Source organism: Gallinula chloropus (genome assembly GCF_964237585.1).
Source record: "Gallinula chloropus genome assembly, chromosome: 4".
Taxonomy (NCBI): Eukaryota; Metazoa; Chordata; class Aves; order Gruiformes; family Rallidae; genus Gallinula; species Gallinula chloropus.
This window is the reverse complement of record NC_140088.1, coordinates 49,329,567-49,356,974: the sequence shown is the minus strand read 5'-3', so window position 1 is coordinate 49,356,974 and position 27,408 is coordinate 49,329,567. Positions and strand designations below refer to the sequence as shown.

Genomic DNA, 27,408 nt, shown 5'->3' with positions numbered 1-27,408 from the left:
ATATGATACTTGTCCTTCATGTAATTATGAACTCTTGAAATATGTAGCTCTTCAAGCTTCACATTTCAAAGTCGCAAGTGTGGCTGTGAAAACTCAAATTTTGCCTTCTGTGTAGATGTGTAAAACAAATCTCCTTGCAAAACTCAATTAAAATTGCAACAACAAATCCATTTCAGGCTCATTTGAGACTGAGTGCTGCGGGACAGGCGAGGAGTGATGTTCTCCCACCTTGCTTATTTGTGAAAAAGGTTGGTGCTGCTATAAGAAATGCAGCACTAAAGTCTATGATGGGTATCTGGCATTCCTTCAGGGGATCCCCACAGGAACATTTGCTTCCTACAGAAAGCGAAGCCGCAATTTAAAAAAAAAATAACAAAAACCAGTATTAAATTACTTTTCTGTTTTTAAAGTGGGTTTTTTTACATTTTTTTAAATCTAGACTTTAATGTTCAGGCAAGGTTACAAGCTCTCTACGCTGACGGGAAGTTAGTAAGATTGAATTGCTTTCCAGGGCTCGGAATGGGTTCCTGTCTCATAATTTAATGAACAGAAGTAGTTCTGCAGCTAGAATTTGAACTATTAGAGGATTAACTGATTTTATACACTGTATTGTAACTGTAGTGGCCTCATTGTGCTTAGGACTGAGTATATGAGGAATTCAGCTTTTACCTTTGGGCATAATTAGCACTTCACAGTGTTGAAAGAACATATATGTGCTTACAGACAGAAGCTAAATCAGATAATCTCTGTTTTGCTTAGTGTTCTATCAATGAAATCTTATTTAGAGAAGAGGTCTCGACATCTAACAACTTTTGAGGGGGAGTTGAAGATTATTTCTGTGGCCATGCTTAATGTCATCAGAGCCTGAGATTTTACTCCGTGTGCTTTAATAAATCTACATTGGTTTGGAAGTGGATTATTATTGCCTGTAATCGCCAATAGATGTCCATTGTGAAGGCGAGAAAAGCATGTAACAGTACTTGGTGCTCTCAAATAAGGAAAGAGCACCCAACATTAGCCTAGTAACTAGAAGCCAGAAACAACTATGATAAAGTAAATATTATCATATTGGAGGATCCCTTGCACATTATTTCATATGTTTTGTACTCACTTTGAATTCCTCTTGAAATTACTAAACAGTGATGATTCAATGATGGAGTTGGGGATCTGCTAACACTTGAAACTTTAGAAATCCTTGAATTCTTTATCTGTTAAAAAGTTACGTGCTAGGTAGAACTTTCTCTTTCACCCCCAGGATAAGTAAAGATGAATAAAAGGAGGTTAATGTGGATATGAAAAGTAAAGCTACCATTATTAATCAATTTCCATGAGTGTCCCATTGGATTGAGTCATCTCCAGTGGGATTTGAGAATCTTATATCAATACAAGGCTTGTGTTTGATCAGAGAAGCTGCTTTAGAAAGAAGGAAAATGGGGCTGGGAATTGCATAACTATGATGGTTAAAGATATTACCAACTTTCAATAAACTATACGTGAAAGCCTGAGAGAGCAAAGCAGGGACTAAACTAAACAGGTTGGACTTCTAAACAAAAAGAAAACAGCAGTAATGAAGATGGTGATCACCCATGGAGGGAGCAGAAGGGAAGAGAATTCCCAAAGGGTTGTTTGTTTTTTTGGATGTGGATGCTCCATATCACTATGATAATGTGGCTAGGGTGGTAGTTGATAGTTCGTCTTGTGTTGAACAGTCCTTTATCATATTTGTTGATCTTGTCTTAAAATGGGTAATAAATCCAGTGTAGTTTCTCTGTAATAATTGTACAGTTACTAGTGGTGGCAGTTGTGTGTTGCCTTCTATTTTTTTTTTATTTTTCAATTTTTTTTAATGACTTCTCTAGTTCCCCAAAGATCTTTGTGGTTTTGTTCTGTTCCTTTTTTCCCCCTCCTCTCCCTTCTATCTAGCTACTTTTGGGAGGGACAGAAATAGCCACTGACTTGAAGTATATGATTTCATCTCCTTATAACCCCAGGGAAGATAAAAGGCAGTTTGCTTCTGATGAAGAAGAGAGCGGTTCTTATAGGAAAAGATGTTTTTTTAGTTGGATTTAAAATGAGAACGACTCTGCTCCTCATTCAGGAGGAATGCTTGTAATAATTGTCCTTTTTCATAGGACATAGTTTCAATGCTGTGGGAGAGCACAGAGGAAGATGGCTGCTTTTACAGCAACAACACTGGAAGGTTCCTTCTTGCCTAACTCACAAGTGACCAGCCAAACAGAGCTTTACAGAGGTTCCATGCTGTCTCCTCTGCATGACAGTCTTGTTTACAAAGTAAACCAGGAAAGGGGAAGATGGACCTTTGTTACTCCTGAGATAATGAGATTCTCACTTTAAAAACACTAGAATTTTTCTTGGTTAACTTTAAAAATATATAGATAGAATGCATATAAGATATACATGGAAAAAATGTCTCGGAAAACGCTCTTTTTTAAAGGAAAAAATGTGGCACTCCATCCTTCATTCCTAATCTTAGTTATGATTTAGCTGTTAGTGTACTTCACAGTTCTGTACCTGGGCTCAAACTGTGATAGAGACAAAGTTTAAGAAAATGTGACTGACATAAAGACAAGTTAGTGCAGTCTTAGTGAAGGCTTTTTGTGTGTTTGAGGGAAGCAGGCAATACGCTAGTGCTGTGTTACAAAGATGAACTTGTTTCATGTGGCTTTAATCAAATCTGGGATGTCTGGAATTAAGGGTCACCACCCTGAGAGGCACCTTGAGAAGAGTTGCTGTTTCAAATAAGGCCGTTGCTGACATGAATGTGGACTGAAAGCGATGCTTTGTTAGAAACCAGGCGTAACAACCAAACCAAACAAAACCAGAAAGAAAACCCACATATCAGCAGAATATCTCAATTTGCATTTTACAGTAATTTATAGTACATTAAAAAAGGAAGATGGTTTCATTGTCCAAGAAAACAAGAAATTTAACTTGTTGAAGCACATCTAATACATTATACATTAATGATTCCCAACAGCTCTGTAGCCAAACCACACTTGAAAAAAAAAATCGGCAAAATTTGTTCTCTATTATTTCCACTTCACCCCGCTCCCAACATTGGCTGCAGCATCCACCTTGCCTCTGCTGACTGCAGCAACAGCACTGTGCTTGGGCTAACGAATCTGAATCCACCTGACTGAATGTCTCCAAGTGGTTTCTGTATCCCTCTGTTGTGCTCCCCAGTTGTCCCAGTTCCAGGGCTGTGATAGGGGGGCAGCACATGAACCAGCCTTGTGCTGAACTGCATGGTCAGACTGACTTTACACCCTGGGGCTCCATGGTGTGCCTGACTTTGTAACATGCTTGACCCCCTACACAGAGCCACAGTTCATCAGGTACCATGAAGTTCCTCTGGTGAGCGCTCTAGGTGGCTAATAGGCCGTTGTGCAATGGTCTCTATGTATTCTAGTGGTAAGTAGGTAAAGATAAATCAAAACTGAATCTTCAGTTGATGGTAAAAGAAGCATAGATGAATGAGGTATGCCAAGGGCCTGCAGGATTTGGGCCAGAAGTTAAAGCTACCATTGTTTCTGCCAGCGATGCTGGGTGGTAGCAGTGTTGTTTGGGGTTTTTTTAAAGAGATAACAATAGAACTCCCAAATTCGTGTTTCTGGTGTAGATACTGTGTTCAAATTCATCTTCTGAAACAAAACCAGACAGTTGGGCATGTACAGCTTTACCAGGTCATGGGTAGTTGTTGCCCGCTTGTTGCCTAGCTATCCTGAGTATAAATAAACAAACCATTCAAGGTAGTCATAGTTCTGTGTGGTGGGAAGGGCCAAAATGTTGTTCTGGGAGACTTAAATAAGCAGATGAAAATAGGTTCTGACACATTATGCTGGGCTTTTCTTGCACAAAACTAGCCTTGCTTTTTAGCCAACAATTATATCAAAATCGTGTTAGGATTGAAAAAATAAACTCGTCCAAGGAAAAGAAGCCCAAAGATAAAACTGCAATAATCTATGACAGCCCTTTTTGTAATCCTTCCACCAAGCTCTACAGTGTCCAGTTACTTCTGAAGGAGGATTGTTGGATTGTTCTGTGAGGACAGGAGCAGTCTCCCTCACAGTGTCCACAGAACCTACAGCACAGCTACCAGTAGGTCTTCATAAGGGCATTTCTCTGTGCTTTACCCATTGCATCCTTGTGAGATTCAAGTGCAAGTTTTACAGGGAACTGGAAACCTGGACATTTCCAGGTAGCTCTCTTGACACAACAGTTTTCATTATGAAGGAAGAAGATCAGAAAAAGGGAGGAGGGAAAGCAGGTAGCTATGTCACCAAACGATAATTACACGCTTGGGTTCATTTGAATCTGGATCTCTAATAATTTACAAACAAACTTTTAAATTTACATTTATGCAATGTAAATGCACAGAGAAAATAGAAAGAAAATGGCAAACATCTTCCCAGTGTTTCCAGTTATTTTCCATTTTAAGGGAGCTATCACACACACTTCTGAGGGAGCCCCAGCCATGTCTCATTGTTTGCTCCCCTCGGAATGATGCTGCCAGTGCTGGTGTCTGGCAGGTTGTCCAAACTGTTTTCACTTTGGTATACATCATGGATACTCTGGACATGTGAAAGGCAGTAGCACATGTCATGGGATAGCACAGGCCTGACTTCTGACTAGTATAATGTCCTTAATACAAGCACATAAACCACTTCAAAGCGCATCTGGGGTCTCTCACTTTCCAAATTTAGGTGCACAGGAGGAATTGTAACTTTTTTTTTTCCCCCCAGAGCATTGAATGCAATCCAGCCCTTCCAAATTGCATGTTTAGGACATTTACGTTGCATGAGAACTTGATACACTGTCTTGAAATTTATGTACCTCACTATGATGTGTACAAGTATAGTAAATCAGCAACACTAGTGAATTCTGTCTGAAAGGGAGCTGCCAATAGACTGCTTTCTTTAAGAGTCTAACAAACCCTTTACAATCCTCCTTATGGACAAGCAGAGAACTAAATAGATGTATTTATGTGTATATATATATGTGTGTATATATATATATATATATAAAATGCCTATCACTGTACTGATAAACATTCTTTGGAACCGCTCTGATGGCAGAGGTAAGAACAGGAGTCAGCCTGTCAGTACCTCAGCATTGCTGCTTCCAACCAATTTAAAAACACCAAAAAAAAAGCCACAAGACTTTTCATCTGTGACTGGATTCTTATGCTGCACTTGGACTGGAGCTTATTGTCATTTTGGATCAGCTTGCAGTTACATTATCGAACCCAAACAAAGAAATCTAAACAAAAATATTTCCTAAATAGGCCAAGATGGCTACGTCAGTTAATGCTGGAGAATTCAACGTGCTGTGGATTGCCAGGATATGAATATATTTTTGGTGTTGCCTCTCCCTGCCAAGCCTCGTTAAATACTGAAGCATCGTAATTGGATATGGCTATTTGCAAACATCTATAGGTGATTTTTGCTCAGAATTGGCAACTTGCCTCCTGTATTTCTGTATTTCATATCAGTGCTTTCAGAGATGTGTTTGGCTGGTGCTTGTTTGAATGCATAATAGGTAAACTAATACCATTCAGTTTTTCCTGTCTATGCCATACGTGTCTTGAATAGTTAAGCAGTTTATGTTTTGGGCCATGAAAATCACAGAATCACAGAATCATCAGGGTTGGAAGGGACCTCCAGAGATCATTGGGTCCAACCCCCCTGCAAAAGTAGGGTCCCTAAGACAGGTCACACAGGGAGGCGCCCATACAGGGCTTGAATATCTCCAGAGAAGGAGACTCCACACCCCCCCGGGCAGCCTGTCCCAGGGCTCTGTCACCCCCACTGGGAAAAAGTTCTTCCACATATTGGTGCGGAACTTCCTATGCTCCAAAAAATGCATACATTACTGTTCCTGATGCTGTTTTCATTTGGGGTTTATTTTTGGTGTGAGGGGTAGGAGCAATACTGGAATTCTTTTGGAAAAGCCTTAAGCTTATTAAAAAAACCCCAAACAACAAAACACAAAACAAACAACCCACACCACAAACATCCCCAAACAAAATCTGGCATATCTTCAAAGCTATCTCAACCCTACAGATGTGTTCTTGTTACGCAGTCCAAACAGTTTTTTTAGACCCCCCACTCGCTGGCTGAAGTAAACTTACTCAGCTGCATAAATGAAAAAGAATGTCATACCAAGTATGCTTGAAGGCTTCTGAACCAAGTCTAATCTACTGCCATTGCCATTTCTATGTTCTTCTGCACACAGTATTTGTAGCAAAGCAACTAATACATCTGAACTGCTGTTCTTCTGCATTTGATAATCCTCACAATTTGAGACAGAACCATAGTCTTCATTGCGTGACATGGCTTCCCAGTACCTTTACCCAAAGAGATTTCAATTGTTTCCCTTAAAGCACCTTTCAGCTGAAGGAATGAGACATGCCAGGAAAGATGTTTAAAGCAAATGGGAAGGCGGGGTGGGGGGTGGGGGGAGTGGTGTAGCACAATAGAGCTGTTTTTCATGGTAGAAATTGCCAAAAAGAGGACCCTAACACTGCAGGTATTTCATGTATGTGGAAGAATAGCGGTAAAGGACCAAAAAGACATGGGGAAAGTAAGAGAAAGTAAGGGAGCACCCACTTCAGGAGGTACCTTAGCCTAAGCAATGCAAGATGTATGAAGACAGGTTTTTAGGCAAAAGATTGTTTAGAAGGGGATTATTTGAGGACAGAAGTTGTATTTTCATGTCTCTCTATGTAGAAGATAATCGGAGAATGACACTACAGGTGTTCGAGCCTGGTAAGATTAGATGAGGTGAGGCCCTCAAGGCAAGGTGAGAGATTAGATGAGGCCCTGACTGCAAAATGGATTCAGAACTGATCCACTTAGCATCTCAGATATAAGGAAAAACCAGTTTGCAGATAAAGAACAGTAGTTGGAAAGTCCAGGTCATAAGTGTTTTCAGGAAAAGTTGTACATGTGACTCATAGGCTTAGATCCTGGCCTGTAATGCTAAATGAGACTATTCTGTGTAGTCTCTTAACTCATATGTACCCCTCATCAACTCTTTCTGTCTTCTGTAAGAATCACTGGAACCAGCTCTTCCACTGGAGCTCCTCGGTGTACTTCCATTGCCATTAAGCAGATCTGCTGATCCCATTGGTAGAAAAGCTGAACATAGTTCTAAAAAAGAGTTTGCTGGAACAAGCTGGCCCAAGCTAAGAATTTGGTCCTGGCATCTTTATAGATCAAGATCTATAAGTCCACAAGGGGTTGAGATGGGAAGCTTGAATATTATTTCTTTTTGGGTTGGACTCCATCTTTAGCTCTGTGGGAGTACACAGCCAACCAAACGCTTTGATTATTAGTACCTGTTATTTTTCTGTGTATCAGGCTCTTTTTTTCAGAGAGCATTTCTTCTTTAAAACTTAGCTTTGAAGACTGCAGCATATTCAGAAGAAGATTCAAATGCAGAGTTAGTCTCATGACAATTTGAAGTGTTCAGCATTTTCCTGTAAACTTCCTAGGAATGGGAACTCAGATACAGCCTTGCCAAAATACTGTCCTGTTCTGCTTTCCAAATGTAAAACTCCCTTTGAAATCATTTTGTTGCTATCTATTAATTTCAGCCTCATTTGGAACAGCCTTAGGAGGAGCCCTCAGGGAAAAGTTCTGTAGTGCTACAAAACTGAGAAATGAAAAGAAACAATCCTACCAGCACTTTTGGAAACTTTAATTTATATAAATGGCCAATATTGGGGACACACTTTCACATCAAATTGAAGGCCTGAAGTAGTTGGATAGTTAAGGGAATGCAGTATCCACCTTGAATACAAGTGATGGATGCAGCTAATTCCTTTACAATATATGTGCACTGAGGACAAAGTAAATACAAATCTTTAGGAATGTTAACAATTTTGTGGGGTGACTGACAAATTGTTGTCGTTGCTCAGAGCGGAGTAATTGTAAAATATTTATGCAGAGTACTTTTTGCACTGTGCAGAAAGAAGTGTCTTGATCGGAAGCTACTGCCTGATCCTGGGAACTTGTATTCCTTGGCCTATAACTTTAAGGCAAAACAATTTTTTTTCAGTCTACTGTTTCCCTCCAGATTGAGAATACCTCTACAGAATCTTGGCAGCCACCCACAGCGAGTAGCATGGTTGCCCTTCTAATCTCACACACTTCAAAAAGACAAACCATATTCTTGCAAAAGCCATTGCAGACTGCCCAGAAGGTCTTTAACTATCAAACTGTATTTGACTATCACAACTCTGGCCCTATTGCTTGGGGTTTAGATACAAACATCTGAGCACTCAAATATTTAAAGTGAGGATAATATAACAGACTCTTATGGTTTGTGGTGCTGTGTACTAACTTCTCTTGCTGGGGTTGCAATATGTAAACAGCTAGTGCTTAATGTAAAAAAAATATTGCATTTTTCCATGCCTTGCTTGCATGGAAGGCTTGCTAAACAGTCAGCATCCCTCACCCAGCTATTGCAGCCTGAAAATACACCAGCTGGTGCACATTTCCTGTGCCTATTCCTAATGTTAACAGTCACAAGCCCTGCTAAAACCTAGCTTTAGGAGACACAGCCCTGGTTCCCTCATGTAAACGAAATACAGGGTATCAAGCATTGCAGCAGTTAGAAAAGCAGAACTTTAAGTGGCATGTTGGAGACCTGATTTCACATATGAAACTGTGAGAACTAAGGCAGGGGTTGTATCAAAAAGATACAGTGAGTACTTGAACACTGCCTTCTGCTTTCTGACCAGCTGCCCTTTGAGTGGCACATGAAGGATATGGAACTGCCTCTTTCAGGTCCTTATGCTATCTCAAAGGTTTTGAATGCAGAGTCATAAAGAGTAACAAAAGTTTAAGATGGAAATGGCCTTTTTCTGTCCTAAACCTTACTATTGTGCTCTTTAAGGAGGGAATTCAGGGAGGTAGCAATACAGGGAATAACACAATATTTGCTTGTAGCTTTTACAGTCTCTGAAGTCCACAGCATAGCTCCTTGTGCCACTAATGTTGTTTTATTTGAAATAATTTGTATTGATGTGAACAGTTTGACTTCCAGTGTCTGAGTTTTGAGGAATTTCCAACTAGCTAAAGTACACGGGGTGCAGTGGAAAAGGCACGTTATCCATGCATAGCCATCTGAATGACAATTCCCAAGTTTGTGGTGGTTTTGGTAGTCAGTGATTTGCACTGGTGGGTGCAGGAGCTCACTTCCAGACCAGAATAAAGTAAATGTAAAAGAGATTTCTGTCTATATAGACCTGCAACTAGGGGTAAATGTTTTCTTCTTTCCTGACCTTTTACCCCTTCCCATTAAACACTACAGTATCACATAGATGCACAGCCTTCTGAAAATTCTTGTATTTCTCTCTATAAAACTATCCTTATCATGCCCAAACCAGAAGATAATTGGGTTGGGTTTTATTAAAATCCTTTCTGAACTTTTTACGCTGTAGCTATTCTTCTCAAATGAGTCATACAATAACCATTCCCAGTTTGTAGCCAGTTCTCCAAAGAAGCAGAAGAAAAAAGAAACAACTTCCTTTTAAGGGAACAAGACCTGTTTGTAATGATAAACCTCTTTCCATTTCTATTTGAAGACATTCTCCATAACCCAAGAATTGATAGTTATAAAAACACTACTACTTTATTTGGATTACAAAAAACATTCATAGCTATAGAACGTTGCTTAATGTTAGCCTAAAGCATCTGTATATACACTCACACATAGGGGTAGTGTTGAAATTACACATGCGACATGTCAAACAAGCAGCTAGCTTACCAGAAATCTGCAAGATTGTTTAATTTCATTTTACCTAATATTTTCAATAAATCACTTTAAACAAAGAAGTATTTAATATTTATGTGGAATGAAAACAGTTCTTGAGTATGTAATAGTATAAGTAAACTAACACAGCAGTTTCTATTAAAGGGCCGTATGGTTCCCAAAACTCATCATGCTGCTCAAGTGCTGGAGTATTCTCATGTTCTTGGAGTTTTGCGAAATATCCATGTCACACATGACTGACAATTTCTGTAACCTCTGAAAACTACTGTTATTTTAATAGCAGCTCAGTTGTACATCTACTCAATTTCTGTCCATGGAAACTGCAGTATTTATTTCAGTGCCCCCACTGTGCATGCCCATTCTCAGACCGCTCCTTCCAACCTTCTTCCATTAACCCTGCACCTAATGAGGAACAATTTCTCTAGGCTTATGTGAAAAAAAGACATAAGCATTAAAACATTGGGATTACATCTATTTTTCCTCTTGTGGGTAGGATTACTTTGCAGTCCAGATTATCCAGAAAAGAATTATAATTTTAACAAAAACTATAACTCAAGTAAGAACTAGCCTTCAGTATCTGGTACAGTAGGGAAGACAGCATATGTCATGAGTTTCACAATGAATTTTAAAAGGTTGGCCAGTATCCTGGCTCTGGCCAGGCCAGAGTCAACCTCCTCAAGCAGCCAGCCCAGGTGATCTGAGTTAGCCTGGGCTGTTTCCACACCACCTGACCTCACTCCTCCATAAAAGGGGCTGGTCAGGGAGGGGCACTCTTGGGTGCTTCCAGGGCACTCTGAGTTCTGGGCTGGGGTGTTGGATTGGCCCTTGTGTTGTGCAGCACCCTGTTATCATTGGGTAGGTAAGGGACTCTGTTATCACTGGCTGTGAGTGAATTTTGCTGTGGGCTGTTTTTCCCCTTTCACAGTGCTTTTGTCTGTACTCTGTCCTTACCCGAGCCCATGGAGGCTCTGGCTGTTTCTCCTCTGGGAGTGAGTGAGCGGTGTGTCATGCTCAGCCACTGCTTGGGGCTGAACCACCACAGCCAGATCAGACTTTAAGGGGTTTTTTAATGCCTGATTATAGATAATTTTTTTCCCAAGCTATTAATGCTATATGTCTAAGATGGGTGTTATTGCATACATACTAAAATATCTCACTGGATGTGTTACTTAGACTGGAGAAATAAACCTGGTCTTAAATTCAGAAGCAAAAGCAAAGATGAATTGTTGTAAGTTGTATTGCCATCCTTTTAACTCTGAACCCCTGACACTATAGTTTATTAGAGAGGTGGAGACAACAGGATTCTTTGTAACACGGTTTTATATTACCAGAGGAGCTAGAGCAGACAACTTCTGTGTTGTTAAAATAAATTAATCAAAACCAGTGGGGGGCATCCTTGAATTACAATGGTTGCATTATTCAGAGACTGTAAAGATTGAATTTTTAAGGAACTCCAAATGGCATGTAGCTTGGGAAAGAGCCAGTTGGGTTTTTTAATGCTGTCATTTTTAACAATTCTTAATATAAGAAACTGGATTATTGTTTCAAGCATTTTCTCTATTTCATATACATTTCCTCAACTTTAATTATCTGCCTCTGAAGTAATATTATTTGTGTTAACCCAAGCATAATAGGGCATCTCTCTTCCCAGATAGAAGCATTATGATACTTCAGAATCTTTGCCCAGAATCTGTGCCAGCTTTAAGATGTGTTGGCTAAGTTGAGGCTGCAATTGCACACCCAGAAAGCTGCAGCCTGCGTGCTCATGAAATAGAGCAATCCTATAGCAAGAGCACTGCTGGGGTTGTTGCACAAGGTGTGTGGTGCATCTCCGTTCCCCGCAGACAAGTAACAAAGGCAGAAGTGTCCATACCTTAGGTATTTTTGTAGTAAAAGAACACATGTTGAACATTCATATTTTGAAAACTCTCATCTGAAACCTGCTGTGAGGGTAGATAGTTCTGAAGAATACTGTGCTACCCCAAATTACAGTTGTATTATCCTATGTAGCCTTTTTTATTCCCCCCTGAGCTGTGCTGACAATGCACTACGGTAGTTCTAGCATAGCTCCATGTGCTTCTGGAGAGCTGTACTGCAGACATATGGCCTAATCTATACAGTTATCGAAATAAGTGTTAGAATGTGAAGTCATGATGGGCTTTTCTTTTGTCTCTTCTCCCAAAACTAGAGATAATAGAAATAAGGATTAAGAAAGATAACTGAAAAGTGCTATGGGAGTAAAACTTTTTTTTCAAATCTTATGCAAATGTTAGAATGATACTAAGTTTTAAAGGATTCTCTAAAAACAACAACAAACTAAGCACATGCAAATGAAGAAGATAATCTTGTCTGTATCCAACATCTGGAAAATATAAGCATACATGAAAGAGCTACTCACTTTAAAGATTTGATTTAATAACTCAACCCATTCAAGAAAACTAACATGAGGCTATCAAATACCTGCTTGCCATCAGAATATTTCACCTCAACTTAGATGTAGAAAGTTTTTATACAGACCTAACTATACTAGTTTAGGACAACAGCGTTTCTTTTCATTTTGTATATCTAATGTTGTTCCACCTTTCTACAAGATTCCCTGTGTGTTTTTAACTATTAAATGATGCCTCTAACTCAGCAGCATTGTTATTGCCATATGGAATTCCAAATAACCATAGTACATATAAAATTGTGCCCTATCTGCCTTTGCTACACAAGATAGCAACAAATGACTGTATCTTGTACAGTGTTCAATGGCATTTTTTATTAAGTCCTGAAATTAAGGCTCTTGCAGCTACAAAAGCAAAATTTGCCATGTGGCATTTCCCTTTAGATCTATGGAAAATGCTTCAACTTCCAAGAAAGGTCAAATACTAGCTTAAAAACGTAAGACACAGAGAGGAAATGGAAATCACTGTCATCTGTCATATACACAGTGCTGCTTTCAGAGCTTATTTGTGAAAGAAAAAATAATATGAAGGAACATCTGACAGCATGGCATTCATGAAGGATTCTTTGAAAGATTGTCAGGAAACCTGCAGTAATGGCAGAGTCAGCCCTGATCCATAGCAGCCTTCTAAATGCCACACACCAAATAAAGGGAGTAGGAGAGGCTAGGAGGAACTTGTGAAGGCACAGCTAGAAACTGAAAAGATGTTTATGTGGATCAGTTCTGTAATTTTCTCTTTGTTTTCCAAGCAAGTGTTTCCCTCTGATTCCCATCACTAGATAAATTGAGAATTGCTGGGTGGTGTAGCTCCTAATCTGATGGTGCTGTTTATAGCTGGCTCTTCAGAAAGCCTTTATGGCAAGACACAAATTTCAGCTTATTGGTGGTGTAAGTCATTTAAGAATCAACTGCAGGTGACCAAGACTGGCATTTTAAGCAGCTGAATTAGAAATGTGCCATGTTCTTTTTCATCTAAAAGAAGATAATCTGGCTCAGATTGCCTCAGAAGATTTCTAACTGCTGACACCTCTCTGGTTTATGTAATTTTGAGGGAAAGGCCTTGTTATACAAGCCACTAGTATCTTTTCCAGTTGCTCTGGGAAGCACACTTTTTAAGAACTGCATAATCTTTACACATAAATTAAATTCAGCGGCAGAATCAGAGCCCAGTTTCCTTTTCTCTTTATTATTTTGCCCTGAAACTTACCTTTTTTATTAATTTAAACCTAGTAATTACTTTAAAGGAAACATACAGGGATACTAAACCACTCTTGCTGTATCAGAAGGGATTGTTTTCTGGCTCTTTTTCTTTTGTATGGAAGAAACTAGAAATTTGCATGTTTAAGCAAATTTTATCTCATCCTTTGTGCCTGAAGAAAGAAGCCTTGATGCCAGAGATTACTACAGTTTGTGAGAAGAAAGAAGACCAGGTCCAACCTCTCTCCTGATTCCCCCTGCTCCGTATTTCACACATGTTGTATTGGTATTTTATGCTGTGAAAGTATTTATCCATGACTGACACTACAGGAGTACAGAAAAACTTTCTGCATTAAAAAGAGGGGTCCAGAGATGGAAAGGATGTTTCAGCAAGGACAATTTAGCAGATCTTACAGACACATAATTGCTTCACCAATATTGGCTGAAGGATGGAGTTGGGGGCTGCTGAGAGGATTTTGCCTTAAATCCTCCCTAGCTGTGTGCAGAGTCCAAGCAAAGCAGTTGTACAGATACATTTTTTTATTATCAGCCAAGCACAGTTGTGGCAGGGTCTGCACTTGAGGTACTGGCTTAGATTGTGACTAATTGTGTTAAAGTGATGGAGAAACTAGAGGCAACTCCAGCAGCTCCATCACTGTGTGCACATTGAGCATGATTGATCCAGTCACTTGTTCCTGATGGAACGCACCTGCACATAAACATAGAAGAAGTAATATTTTCCAGCTTTAAAAAAAAAAAAAATGGTTGGGTCTGGAGCAGTGAAAGGGTTTTTTTTGAAAAATTTGGTTTGGCTTTCATTTTAGATGAGCTCGATTGCCATGTTCTTACCGACAACACTGGAAAAGAGAGTATTTTTCAGGAGAGGAAGGGTTACTTCCCATTCTCTTCAGTTTCAGCTAAGATTATGCTAAAACACGATCCCATTTCTGCCTCTCTATTTTTATCCCAGGACCCAGCAGCTGATGAAGCATGCCAGGGTTTAATTCTCCAGAGCTGGATGATGCAGGAATACAGAAGACCTGAATTCAAGCCTGATTTGAACAGCCCGATGCATTTGGCTTAGTTGTTTTTGCATGAGTCAATTAGCACCAGATAACAGTTTGTGCAAATTCCCAGTCTCTGCAGTTTTTTCAGGCCTGTTATGCAAATCAGGCCTGGAAGTGAACAAGCGAGTGACCCAGAAGGCTGGTACGGTGCTGGACGCCATTGTTCTCAGGCCTTGCATTTCAGTGCTGCCTTTGTTCCTGTAGCAACCCCAAAATAATGACAGGCCACAAAGATAGCTGTCTCCTCAGCCCTAATTAAGGTACCCTTTGAACTGTTCTTGCCAGGGTAGAAAGAGGCATTTGTGGTCCTCTCACTACATTTAGATTTGCCAGGTTGTTTATCGCTGTTCCTGTAAATACGGAAGAAGATAACTGTATCTCTGAGAGTTTGGGAAATTTTTGCTTTTCTACAATGACAAGAGATTTTAAAGTCAAATCCTTTATGTAGTCACAAATTATGCCATGAAATTGGAAATCTTCTGGTAACATTATCCTGGTGATCTGGAAAAGGACTTAAAAATGTAGTGCATTTACGAGCTGAATCAGGGCCTTGCGAATAAATATCCAGTCGTGGAAAAATGAGTTGGATCACACCTGTGCTGATCTGTTAATTTAAAAGTATTTGAGTACAAATGAACTCAAGCTGCAAAACTCGGGCTTCCGACACCCTAGCTGTTCAAGGGTGCACTCTTGGATTTGAGTTTGGTGCACTTCATGGGAGTCTATACATCATCAAATTAGAATAACCAGGTTATGGAAGATCTAATATTAGAAATCATGACTGAATGTTAGGGCAGAGAAAAAGAAAAGCAGGATAATGAGTAATTTAGAAAAAATTCTATCACTTTCTTAAAGCCTTCTGAAATACTCCTTTTCAGTTAGGTAGTTTTTTAGGATCAAAGTGTGTTCTAATTATGACACCACAAAACAAACCCTGGTATAGATTTATGGAGCCCTCCTTAGGGGCATTACATTCTTATCTGTATGCAGAGGATAAGAAGTTGATGTGAAAGGAAGGTTTGGAATGATTAATTTGTTATGATTTTGATTAATTTCATATATATAAAACAAGTCAAGAATTGCATAATATGTTTACCGTATAGACTTAATGCCTTCCATTTAAAAACATGTGGTCCAGGAGGTACTGAGCTGAACAATACTCAGCAACTTCAGTAAGAAAACATTAAAGCCAGCACCCAAAATTTCTCTGAGGTGCATCTATACATTCACTTACCTGTAATTTGGGGGATTGTGAATAAGAGCACCATCTAGTGATAATCAATAATATGTCATGAAGAGGTGATTATTCAGTCTGGACATAAAGGCACACTGTTAATTCAGTAAAGGGATTCAGGAGCTTTTAAATTAATGGTGTTCTAGTTGTGATTTCCAGTTCAGTTTAATGACTAGTCTCTTTCCCTGGATACTCCTAAACATGTAAAACACACCCAAAGACCAACTTTGGCAGTATGGATGTCATGAGATAACACTTTCACATTTTTTTTCATAAATCAATGGTGTAATATTATGTATTATTGTAATGAAACCCTTCAAGTTTGTGAATGGCTCGCTTTATATCGGTCAGCGTAACATTACACTACTGAGAATTTAGGTGAGACCATTCTAATTTCCTAGATACCAAGTTCTTTGGAAAGTAAACATTTCTGAAACTTTGGGCTTTCTCAGTGAAGGATGCCAAACAGGTGCTGCTCTGAGAAGATCTTGGTTATTAAGTAGTAGTTTATGTTGGAATCTGCTTAAAACATCCATGCTCAATTATAGATTTTTCCTAATTTGAAGAATTTTAAAGAGGGTCTTACCTTACCATGCTTACTATGCATTTCATATCATAATATATAGTCATATATAAAGCTATTTATCCCTTTCAGATTATTTCCCAATGCATCTTCTGTAATCAAATCAGTGGCTTATGGCATCTAGTCTTTGAAGTGATCTCTGCAAAGTAGGAAAAATGCAGTTTGTGGAACAAAATGCTGATCAGTCTATTCCAGCCGCACCTGCTAGCTTTAATAGTTCAGAGATTTCTGTCTTCATGCAAAGCAGAAATTTTCCTGTACTATACTTTCAGTCCAAAGGAAGCTCATTGGAAGTGATGGGCACTGTTCTAACCAAGCAACAAAGTTAGAAGTCTGAGGCTTTGTTTGCCCACAATTTTCAGTGACTCCACTGAAAGCACTGCTTAAGTAGCTGTACATGTGTATTTAAACAGAAGTGCTACCAAGAGAATGGTAAGAGGAAGCAGAGCAAGAATTACTGGCAGAGAAGGCAAGGATTTAGAAAGATAAATAGAGATACGATCTCTTCAGGAATACCAGTGGTGGTGGTTGAGTAAAGCTAATAAGATTAATGACATAATTCCCCTTGGTTGCAGTGCATCTTGGAAGCATCTGCTATTATACAGGTACAGACAACCATTACAATCACCAGTGCACAGTTCTCTGCGCAGTTGCTTTTCTCCTGGAAGAAAAGCAGGGGTTTTGCAGGACCTTTGACACCTTTCTAAAGTGGTGTTAGTTAAACTGTTGAAGATGCATCTACAACAAGATGGGTTTGCCAAGACAAGGAGTCTTCCTTGTCCAGCTGCAGCTGTGCCTGCTGGAAAGGTTGCCACCCATAGCTTCGTGGGACTCTTCTCTCTTTCCTCCTCCCTATCCTAACCTGAAGGTTTCAGATATCATAGATGACCTGCTTGTATGATTTTTCACGGAGCTCTCAGGCAAAATAAAGTGAGTTAGAAAAGCTTGATATCTAAATCATTTAAGAAATAGCTGCTCATTTCAACCAACACAAGCCTGTTGGCAGTTGAAGAATGCAAGTCTGAATTTTCTCCTTAGTTTACACTGATACATTATCAGTCCTTTAATAAATGGCCTCTAGTTTCTAGTAATGTCAGTCTATTACCTATTATTAGCAGTCATTTCACTCTTAGACATACACAATCCGAAATGCCTTAAGTGGGTATCTCTGTCCTCACAATGACTTCCAAGACAGCTTGGAACAGAGGTGTACAAATAACTTGGAAAAAGTTACATTATTTAACAGCATTACTGGACTACCCCGAAGTCTGTTTTGTTTGTTCCTTTGAAAGGAATGACTTCTGCTAGACACAGAGAACTGCAGTAAGTAAATCCCTAGCAAAAACTGCTACACCCTTCCCAATGAGGATTTCTATTCATGGTATCTGCTTCTAATTAAATAACTGCACTATATTATACATACGAAGGTCCAATCCTTTGCCCTTTGAAGTCAATGGCAAAGCTCCCATTGCGTTCATGGGAAAAAATGTAGCTCCTTTGTTAAGGCTTCCTTTAGAGCAACTTCAACCGTTAGGTTTGTAAAATAAAGATGCAGCTTTTGCAACCTTTGCCTGCAGACAACAGGCAGTTCCTAATGCTCCTTGTATTAGTCAGAGAGTACTAGGAAGGGGAAATTTGGTCTTATTAAATTATGTTCCCCTGTCATTCTGTTTGTTTTTCTTTCTGTTGCTGTAAAATTCCACAACAGACACGATTGTCTTGCGTTATCTTTATTTTAGAAACTTTCTTGAAATTCAACATTGTAGCAATTTATGCTGTCCGTGGTATGCTCATGCTATAAAGGACATAAATGAAACCAGCAGTATAGAAAAGCATTAACTTATCTTTCTTCATAGTTTTGACCCATCACCAGTTCATCTGCTAATAAACTGTAATATAAAACATGCTTACAAAACCCAAAGTATCCAGTTTCCTAAATGGGACCATATTTCTAAAGTACTCTTACCGAAAGTTAAGTTTATAAAATAGCAATTCTACAGCTACAGAGTCCAGGATGACATAAATTTTTTAAGCAAAAGGTTATCCCTGCATTTCATGCCCCATCCCAGATGTAGGAAGGAGATGTCAAAACAGAAAATTTAGAGGATTCAAAATACATTTCCAGAGAAGGAGAAAGACCTGTAGGCAGTGTTTCCCTGCTAAACAAGACAAGTAGATTCTGTGCTGTGCCCATGACTGCAGCATGTGATAGAGAGCTCAGTGTAGAAGCCCACTGGCTCTGGATAGCTTAGAGCTAGGTTTTCATTATAAATTTACCTTCCACATAAGCAACAAATAAAGCAGCCACTTTTTCACCCTCCTTAGCACCCCACTGAGGGCAAGGTGCTGAGGTGTTTTGAAGATTTTTTTTGGCTTTCATGCTCAACACTGTGTTGTATTGGCCGGTAACCAAAAAACAGTACTTTGATTTTGGTGCCTGCTGAAGTGTTTCAGTCTCAATGTGCATTAGTCCCATCCTAACATCCACACTGACTATGGGCTACAGATTCTAATGAAATGGGACAGATGGGATAAATTACAGAAAAGGAAAAAGAAATCCACTGTGTAACTTGTGTACATTAGGTCTGAAATTTAAAACCTTCAAGCTGATATCCAGGGTGTTTTTTTACTGCCAGTTTCATTCCAGCCAACAAATAGTGCTCGTAAGTTCTGGTTGCAATCTAAATTTTATCATTTTTGTCCACAGTTAATTCTGTGCACAGTATTATTCCTCTTATTATTGAAGCTATCTCTGCAAATCAGTCTCTTTTTATAGAGTGCTAAGCATTTAACCAATGAAATATGGTCCCTTAAAGAAATTTTTGCTCTTAAATATCTCTGCTGTAAATATGAAGAATGCTGAGTTCTCTGTTTGGAAGAAAGCCTTTCCATGATATGCATAAACTGCTAGCTGTATCCTCTCAGACAATCTGACACAACCCTAACGGGCTTTGTAAACAGCATTTCCTGTTGTGATATTTTAGTGTGATCTTGGCCAAAAGGCTTGCTGTTACATGCACAGTCCCAAGAAGAATGTGATGGCAGAAAATGCAGAGCAATGAAATGTAATAATGTCAGGAGGTGTATTCTAAATGTTTCCAGCAAAGAAATGAAGAAAGGAGTCAAAGCTCTCTACAAAGCAGATAATATCATTTATCAGGAGTACACTGATTTATTTTAGTTTAAATCAGTGTGAATTATATTGTTCATTCTATTCCTTTGAAAACTCTCCTAATACAAGGTTAGAAATGTATCTGTTGGAAAATTAATAATTCCACATAGCCAAAGCATGCTTGTATTTGCCTAAATACTGAGGAAAGCATGCTAAAACTAGCTAGGTATATAGCGCTGCATGTCCAAAACAGGGGATACAATCATGTGCTAGTTCAACATGTAGTTTTTAAACAACTAGATGGGACTTCAGGACTAAACATTTCTGTTGGCACAATAGCTGGAATGCTGAAGATTCAAACTTTCAAAAAGCAGACCCCTAACCTTTGGAAGCATGTTTAAATCCTTGCTGGTAAAGGTGTATGAATTTTCCTTCCTCAATGTTTTGAACTAGCAATGGCAGATTTTCAGGAGCAGAGTTATTTAGCAGCGGTCTATTTGAGATAGATTTGGGGGACTTAAAATATGTCCTTTTGTTTTGGAAAATAAATTAACCTAACCTCTATAAAGCTCAGCTTCTTCCCAGTTTGTCAGTGGAAGCTTTGTCATTCATTTAAATAGAAGGTGAAATATGTGATCTAAACACGTGCAAAATTATATTGGTTATTAAATTGAGTCAAGGCTTGTAGCAGAGTACGAATCCTCTCCAGAAAAGATAGATAAAACCACAATTTTCCACATAACTCCTTATGTGAAAGACTACGTAAATATGCCTTACAGGGTTTTCTGAGTATCAGCAAATACCAGCTGTGTCAGATGGCCTGCAGAGTGAATTTGAGAGTAAGAGTTTGTCCAGGCTGCAAAAACAAACTATGTTTGGACATGTATTAGCTAACAAATGTAAACAAACAGTTTTAAATACAGTCCAAGTAAGGCAAGTTGTGTTTAAATTCGTGTAGGTTAACTCTAAACTCCCCTCCCTTGCTGCCAAAGTTCACCCAGCATGTTTTAAACATGGCTTGCTCTGTCTACTGCTAGTGCCTAAGGTCGTATTCAAGTTCTGTTTCAAACACTAATTGATCCGAGTAAGGAAATATCAGTAGGGTTGTGTGAGCTTGGCACTGAGCATCTTCATTTCACACAGGGTAGACTGTGGTCAGATACTCCCTGACTGTGAATTAGGCAAGGGTATTTTCAGGCTCCAAAGCACCTGAAGTCGGTGACTTTGAATGTAATCTGGAGATAACCTGAAACATGGAACAGTCTCTTACCTTCATCTTGCTAGGAGGACGGTGGTCCTAGGCCATTGGTGCAGAGGCAAGCAGGGGAGCCAAATCCCACTGCTTGAGAAACTGATAGTTTGTACTCATCCGTGTGACCTAGCACTGAAACAAGCTAGGAGCACAGGTGGAGCGCAGCTGTGTTTATCGTGTCTCAACTAGAATGCAGCGACCAGAATCTCAGCTTTTACTGACCTAGCTTTTCTGCCTCCAAGTGTGAGCATTTGGCAATGGTCACAATGTAGGAGAACAAAGGGTTTGATTGCACTTTGTGGATGGGCCAACCACATACTGACATAGTAATCATATTCAGACATCAGCTTTTCACACCACTGGTTCAGGTTATTCCTAAGTCTTTGAGTTTCACTTTCAGTTTCAGGTTCCAATGAATCCAAAATGATGAAACTGAGACCTGAATTGAAATCTGAGTGTTTTGAGGGACAAGTGCATGAGGTTAAAGTGACCAGCAGGCAGTTGTCACATGTCATTACTGGCCCACAGGTAAAGCGACTCTTTGTGCAGCAGCAGCCGCAGCAGCAGAACTCTGTTGCAGAAATGAGCAAAACAATCACAAACCATGAAAGTTTTGCATGAAGCCTAGTTGAAGGTGATGGATTTGAACCCTGAAGTGGCAAAGTATGTGATAGGATTAATTAGGACTATAGTTAACATTTTGAAGAAAGTAGGGAATTGCATTGTATTTGGCATGTTTAGACATAAGAAGACATGCATAGTAAAAATGTTCAGAGTGAAAAATCACATTGGTAGGAGTTTCAAAATATGCATTAAGTTCTTTCAGATAACTTGACATTTTAGAGGATAGGAATTATAAATGTAGTTACCCACTGGCAAAGTGGTATGGTAGAAATTAAAGGAAGGCAAATGCTACTATTTTATTTTCCTAAAGATTTAGTTGAAGAAAGCTGCCGAAACAGTACGTAAAATCTGTCAGCACTTTTGCTGGGTGTTTTTCCGTGTGCAGCTACATATTGTTCTGCCACCAGTGAATCCAGGAGAGATCAGGATGAATGCTCTCCTGGACATAAAACAGAACAACATAATTCCCTTTGAAGATAACTTTCTTGCTGAGATGTATGTATTTAGAAATCTGTATACACTACCTACAGATCAGAGGACTTCTGGAAGTGGCGTGATGGGAATTCACTAACCAGTGAGGCACTTTGTCTCAATAACATTAGTTTCCCCAATGTCTCAAGTGTAAAAACCTACAATGCAGTTGGTCATACAGATTTTTAAGCATCTGTTCATCTTTATTTTTTAGGATACCAATAGGAAAAAAGAGGACCGAATTTCCTTCGCAGTCCTTAAAAGGTCTGAGTCATGGAACATACCACCCATGAATTCTAGAGGTATTGGATGAAGTTCCTGAACTTAAATTAGCAAGACATTGGCATAGGAACAGTGTGTTCATCAAATTGCTGCTTGGTGCAGGTAACAAATATGCTGAGAATAATATGCCGCTATTGCAACCAGGCAATTCATTCGAGTTACATCATGGTTAAATTACCAATCTACAGCACGGCTCTGTTAAACTACCTGTTGCAAAAGAGATGCTTCATAAAGGATACAGCTTCATTTTATATATAATGCAGCTGGTGCTGTTAAGCATTAGGAGAAAAACTCAGAAATATGAGTCTGGAAAATCATCTCTTATTTTACACATATGTTTTTTGTACATTTTAAATTAAAAACCTTAAGGAAATTTAGAAAAAAAACCCAGTAACATTCATAAAAAGCATTCTTTCATGTGTCTTACCAAGAAAACAAAAAGGACATCAAGTGTCCCTTTGCTTTTATGTATCTTGAATTCTTAGCCATCTAGGGTCACTGTTGTACTGAGCTTTCCCAACCGCCTCCTGCTTTGGGAAAGCTGTCCTGTAGTGCGGTACTGACATCGTTCTGTGTCACAGTGCAGGCACAACACAGCTGGCAGGACCACTGCTTTCCTTTGCTTTATGCTCCTGATTATCTTTTTTTAAATAACATTCATTTATAAGATATTCTCCTTAGCACAGTATGTCTTCTCACACAGCATTTAACATAGATTTTTTTTAAGTCATTGTGGTATATGCAGAAAATACACAGACTAGGCAAATTTTACATTTAAACAGAAAATAAATGTTTATGAAGTATTCACAGTGTTATCAGGTGTAACAAAGTAAATTGATACGTGAAGCCAGGGTTGGGAGGAGGACAAAGGGTGTTATACCATTTGAAAGTCTCTACAGAAAGTGAGTCAAATCTTTTCTGAATTTACATTTTGAATAAAAGTAAAAAAGGGACAAACAAAAAGATACTTTGTGATCCTTTAAAAAAAATCTGGTGGCTGTGATATCACACCTAACAAATGACTAATGTCTTGGATCTAATCTAATGGTTGCAAAATGATTTACTGAAGAAAATTTCCTATGTTATGTGCTGGTGAGGGAAAAGATGCCGAGGCAAAAGGTTTGTTTTTCTCTCTCTCTCTCTCTCTCTCTCTCTGGTAACACGTTGCCTGATAACGGAAGACAATACTTTGTACTGCAGGCAAAAGTCTCATTGCTTTTAGTGGGAATGCTACTTGCAGATATGCTTTAAGAGCTATGCAGAAAAACAGGGAGGGGGGGAGGGTTTACATATTTTTTTTATAAATGTAATAAAATAATATTTTACAAGACATAAAGCAATCTGGTAAACTATGCTTCTGGCAGCGAACTGCAGTGACTTATTTCATTAGCTTTGAAAACAGTGTGTTTCCTTATCAAAATGGTAGATAAGCGTGAACTTGGGATTTTTCTATCCGGCCACGTTTTAATGGATTATCTCATTTCTCTCTCCCCTTCAGCTCTGTTTTATAACCAGTGATCTGCTCATGACTGGGGCCTGAGTGCCCTTCCCTCTGCAGCAGCCCAGGGGTGTACCCTGCTCAGGTTGTGTCGGCAACCAGAGAGGAGCCTCTCTGCAGCTCTCCCAGCTCCGGCGAGCTGAGACACCCAAACCAGAAATATGCACTTCTGGAAAAGGCCTGGTTGGTGTAAATTGGTGGTGGCCCACTGGTTCCATGGAGCTACCTCAGTATGCACGAGTGGAGAAGTTGAACCTTGAATTGAAAAAAAGAAAAACAAACTACTTTTTGGGAATACACAACCATGGGGCCAGTAGGAAAATGTCTGTGTGCTAAGTTGGGTAATTCTTTTAATATTTTTGTGAGTTGTTAGAGTCAGTTTTCAGGGATAAAAAGGCTCATGTACGGTGCGGCTGCAGCCCCCTACCTCACCGTGCTCCAGCCTGGCAGCACTGCCTGACCTGGAGAGCCGTGTCTGCGTCGCTCTGAGTGAACCCAGGCTCCCCGGGGAGCATGGCGAAGCCTGTGGGTCCCAAAGAGAGCCATGGCCTCTCAACTCTTTGAGTTTCAGCTTTTCAGCCAGATACTAGTATCAGTTTTCAAACCTCACTGGTCCTGACTAACTCTTAAGCGTGGAGCAGAGAATGGTCTGGAACTCATAAAGCAGCCCATCCACCGTGCTTCTGTCACTTCTGTGTGCTGACACGTGTGTACTCTTACAGTGGGTGTTTGTTCTCAGGTATCGTATTCTGTGGCCTTTTGAGTGGGGTTATTTGTCAGAAAACAAACTCTTGCTTCTTTGATTATTTTTTTTCCTAAAAATACATATTAATATTTTTCCTAAATTTTGATATATTTTACTGGAGGATTTTCCTACTAGAAGTAAGATATAACTGCTACTATGTACCTAGTTCTCAAGTCCCAAATTTTAGTGATGAAACAGAACTCAGGCTCATGTGCCCCACTCTAGGGCATGAATATGAAAAAAACCCCTCACATAGCCCACTTTTATCGGGAAAACTAAGGCTCAATCAGAATCTTGTGTCCGAACTACTGTGCTTTTTTCTTTATGTAATCAAGGCCACTTGCCTTTTACTGTTACTTAGATTTTTTTTAAGTCTTAGCTACAAGTTTTCACTAGATGGCAGAATTCTGCTGTCATCTATTGCCAGGGCCTTTACTTGCAAAACAACAGTTAGTTGCTCAGCGGTAGGAAAAACATTTAAACACGTTCAAGTTTTGCAAAATAGAGGGAAAAAAAAACAAACAAAAAGTTTAACAGTAATGAGAAAAATGATACATGCATTCAATAAATCACAGCTCTGTTACTAAATACGAGTAATAGTATGGGTGGGAAATCATTGAAACTCTTAGTGAAAGATGTTCTTTTCTTGACAGAGGAACTAAAGGGACCTTCTTTTATAAAGTGGGGTAGAATTACTGTCACTGCTATTGGTGAAAAATTTAATTTAATTGTTAAATATATTGTAGGTTAAGAAAGTAAGAGCCTAAACTGCTGAATGTTATATAAATCAAAGTACAAAAAACCACTCAATATACTGGTTTACCAAGATACTAAAAGGTGGTAAAATACATTTTAATCTCACACCCTCATTTTAAAAAGGCAGAATTCAGCATAAGATCATCAGTCCCAGTATCATTTCAGACAGTGGTATTTTGCTGAGCTCTGGACAAAATTTGTGCCTCTTGCCTGGGAGAACAGACTTCAGCTCCACACAGTTCCATAAGCCACAATAACGGGGACAAATCTTCACTGTTGCACCAGTGGAGAAGCTATTGCAGTGGAGTGAGCACTGATTTTTAACCAAACTACTTTTAACTATTATTTTTTGCAAATTTGGGCTACCAGTTCTTATTTGTTATTAAGACTGAATTTCCACTGTCTGTTTTGCTCTTGTTTTATATAAGAGGTTTTGTTTCTGCAGTATTCGGTAATTTCCAGTGTTGCTCATGAAATATAAGAGGGAATGTTTGGCATCTATTAAAGCTGCTTCTAAGACTGGATAACTTTCCAAAACCAGAGATAACTCAGTGTAATGCTTTCCAGGATTCCCAAAATAGTACAAACATTTTCTCATGATAAATCTGTATTTATCCTATGCCTAGAGCAGAAAAAGCATCACAAGTAGATGACTGAAACAGCATTTCCTAATATGAGATTCAGTTTTTGCGCTGTGCTGCTGAGTGCAGGAAATCAAACAGGAGATGAAGGGCATACATCACCTCACTGTTTCAAACTTTTAATGTTTAAGAAAACGTTTGCAATGATACTTGCAAGCTACCAGAAAGCAATCGCTCTGTTTCATTGAAACAGACACAATCAGCACCTGTAGAATCTCTGCAAAACATGTTAGCACGTTCAAACAGGCATCACCATGAGACCCACACCAACCGTTTTCACGGGTATACGTGTAAACGAACCCTTCTCTCCACTCGTGCCCGCAAAACACTGGTTAACGCCTTTCTCTTGTGATCCTACCTTGGCGATTTGCAAAGGCTGCTTTTGCTCCTTGCCACCTTGCAGTCTAAAGCCCCAGGGTGCCCCTCCGCTCATAGCAACGCAGAGATAATCCCCCGTGCCCATTTTCCCGGTGGTGTCAGGCAGCATTCATTTACGGAAGGGCATGGAAAAATTTGTCTTGCGGATGTTCAGCGAGCTGGAGATTGCCTGCTGGGCAGAGCTGGAGAGCCAGAGCACCACGCTGTTGCTGCTGCTGTGTACTGCACTAGCAAATGTAGTCATTCAGAAGAATGTAAGAGCTCCCTGGGACCCAGGGCACAGCCCACTCTTTCGTCAGATTTCTACGCTCAGCCCACCTTCAAAGCGAAGTGAGGAACGAGGAAACGCGCACAAAGAGACTGGGCCGTGGGGAGGGAAAGGCTGTATTTAAACGTGACTCCTGGCAGCAAAACCCAAAACAACGGCAAGAACAAGGGTACGTTTCCCAGCCACGATTTAGCATGGAAGTTTACTTTAGTAAATGGTGCCAGATGTTAAAACATCTAATTTCTCAGTTTCTTACGTTCATACACCAAAGAAAGCAGAATCTCCAGTAAAACACCACGTATGCCCACTGAGTAACTGACACACTTAGAAGGAACTAGGTTTATGAGTTTCACCTCTACCCCACATGCACCTTCTGCAGCGCTGCAGGTATATTAAAAAAAAGGGGGGGGGAGAAGGAAAAAAACCCACAACTGTATCATTTCCCTACCATGGAGCTGCTTCTTTTGCTGGATCCCTAACCTCAGCATAGCTTAATGTGCATTGCTGTTTAGCAAGGACCTCAGTTATCACTGGACCCTGATAATACCTGTTTTTATGCAGCCTGTTGCTTCTCCTACCCAAGAAAGGAAGAGGATTAGTGGAGTGAGGTATCAGTTCTCTCCACAGATGCTATCAGTGCATGATTTGCATTGTGTCATTAAAGAGGAGTCTGACACCCAGCAAGAACAAAAAAAAATAAGATTCAGCAGGCAGTTAATTTGCCTTACCAGACCTGGGTTCAGTTCTGTCCCCCTGTTGCTGACCTGGGTAATACAGACTGTAAAAAGCTGAGCTCCTCCAGCTCTAACTGGAATGGTTTAAGGGGTGACTGTTCTTCAGCAAGGGATGAATATTCCCAGACTGCATGTCAACAACTGGCATTGTAATAATTCCTGGTAAAAAGGAATAATCAAGTCAGACCTCTGTTTCTGAACTTCTTCATGTATCTACTGTAGGAAAAAAAATAAAGAGAAACACTCTTGTGTTTGGATGGTCATAAATTCGATCGGAATTTCTACTAGATATAGAGACTGCTTTCCTTGGACCACAGAA

General features: G+C 39.5%; 1 protein-coding gene across 1 annotated transcript in view; it reads right to left on the bottom strand.

Annotated features, from left to right (window-relative positions):
* The window catches only part of SYNPO2 (synaptopodin 2), a gene marked incomplete at both ends in the record, with an annotated part of 88,373 nt that extends 62,177 nt beyond the window's left edge, over positions 1–26,196 (bottom strand). Inside the window, one exon of the mRNA XM_084263512.1 lies at positions 26,068–26,196. Within this exon, the coding sequence (XP_084119638.1) occupies positions 26,068–26,196 (129 nt within the window). The remainder of the gene's footprint in view (positions 1–26,067) is intronic.
* Between the last annotated feature and the right edge of the window lie 1,212 nt (positions 26,197–27,408).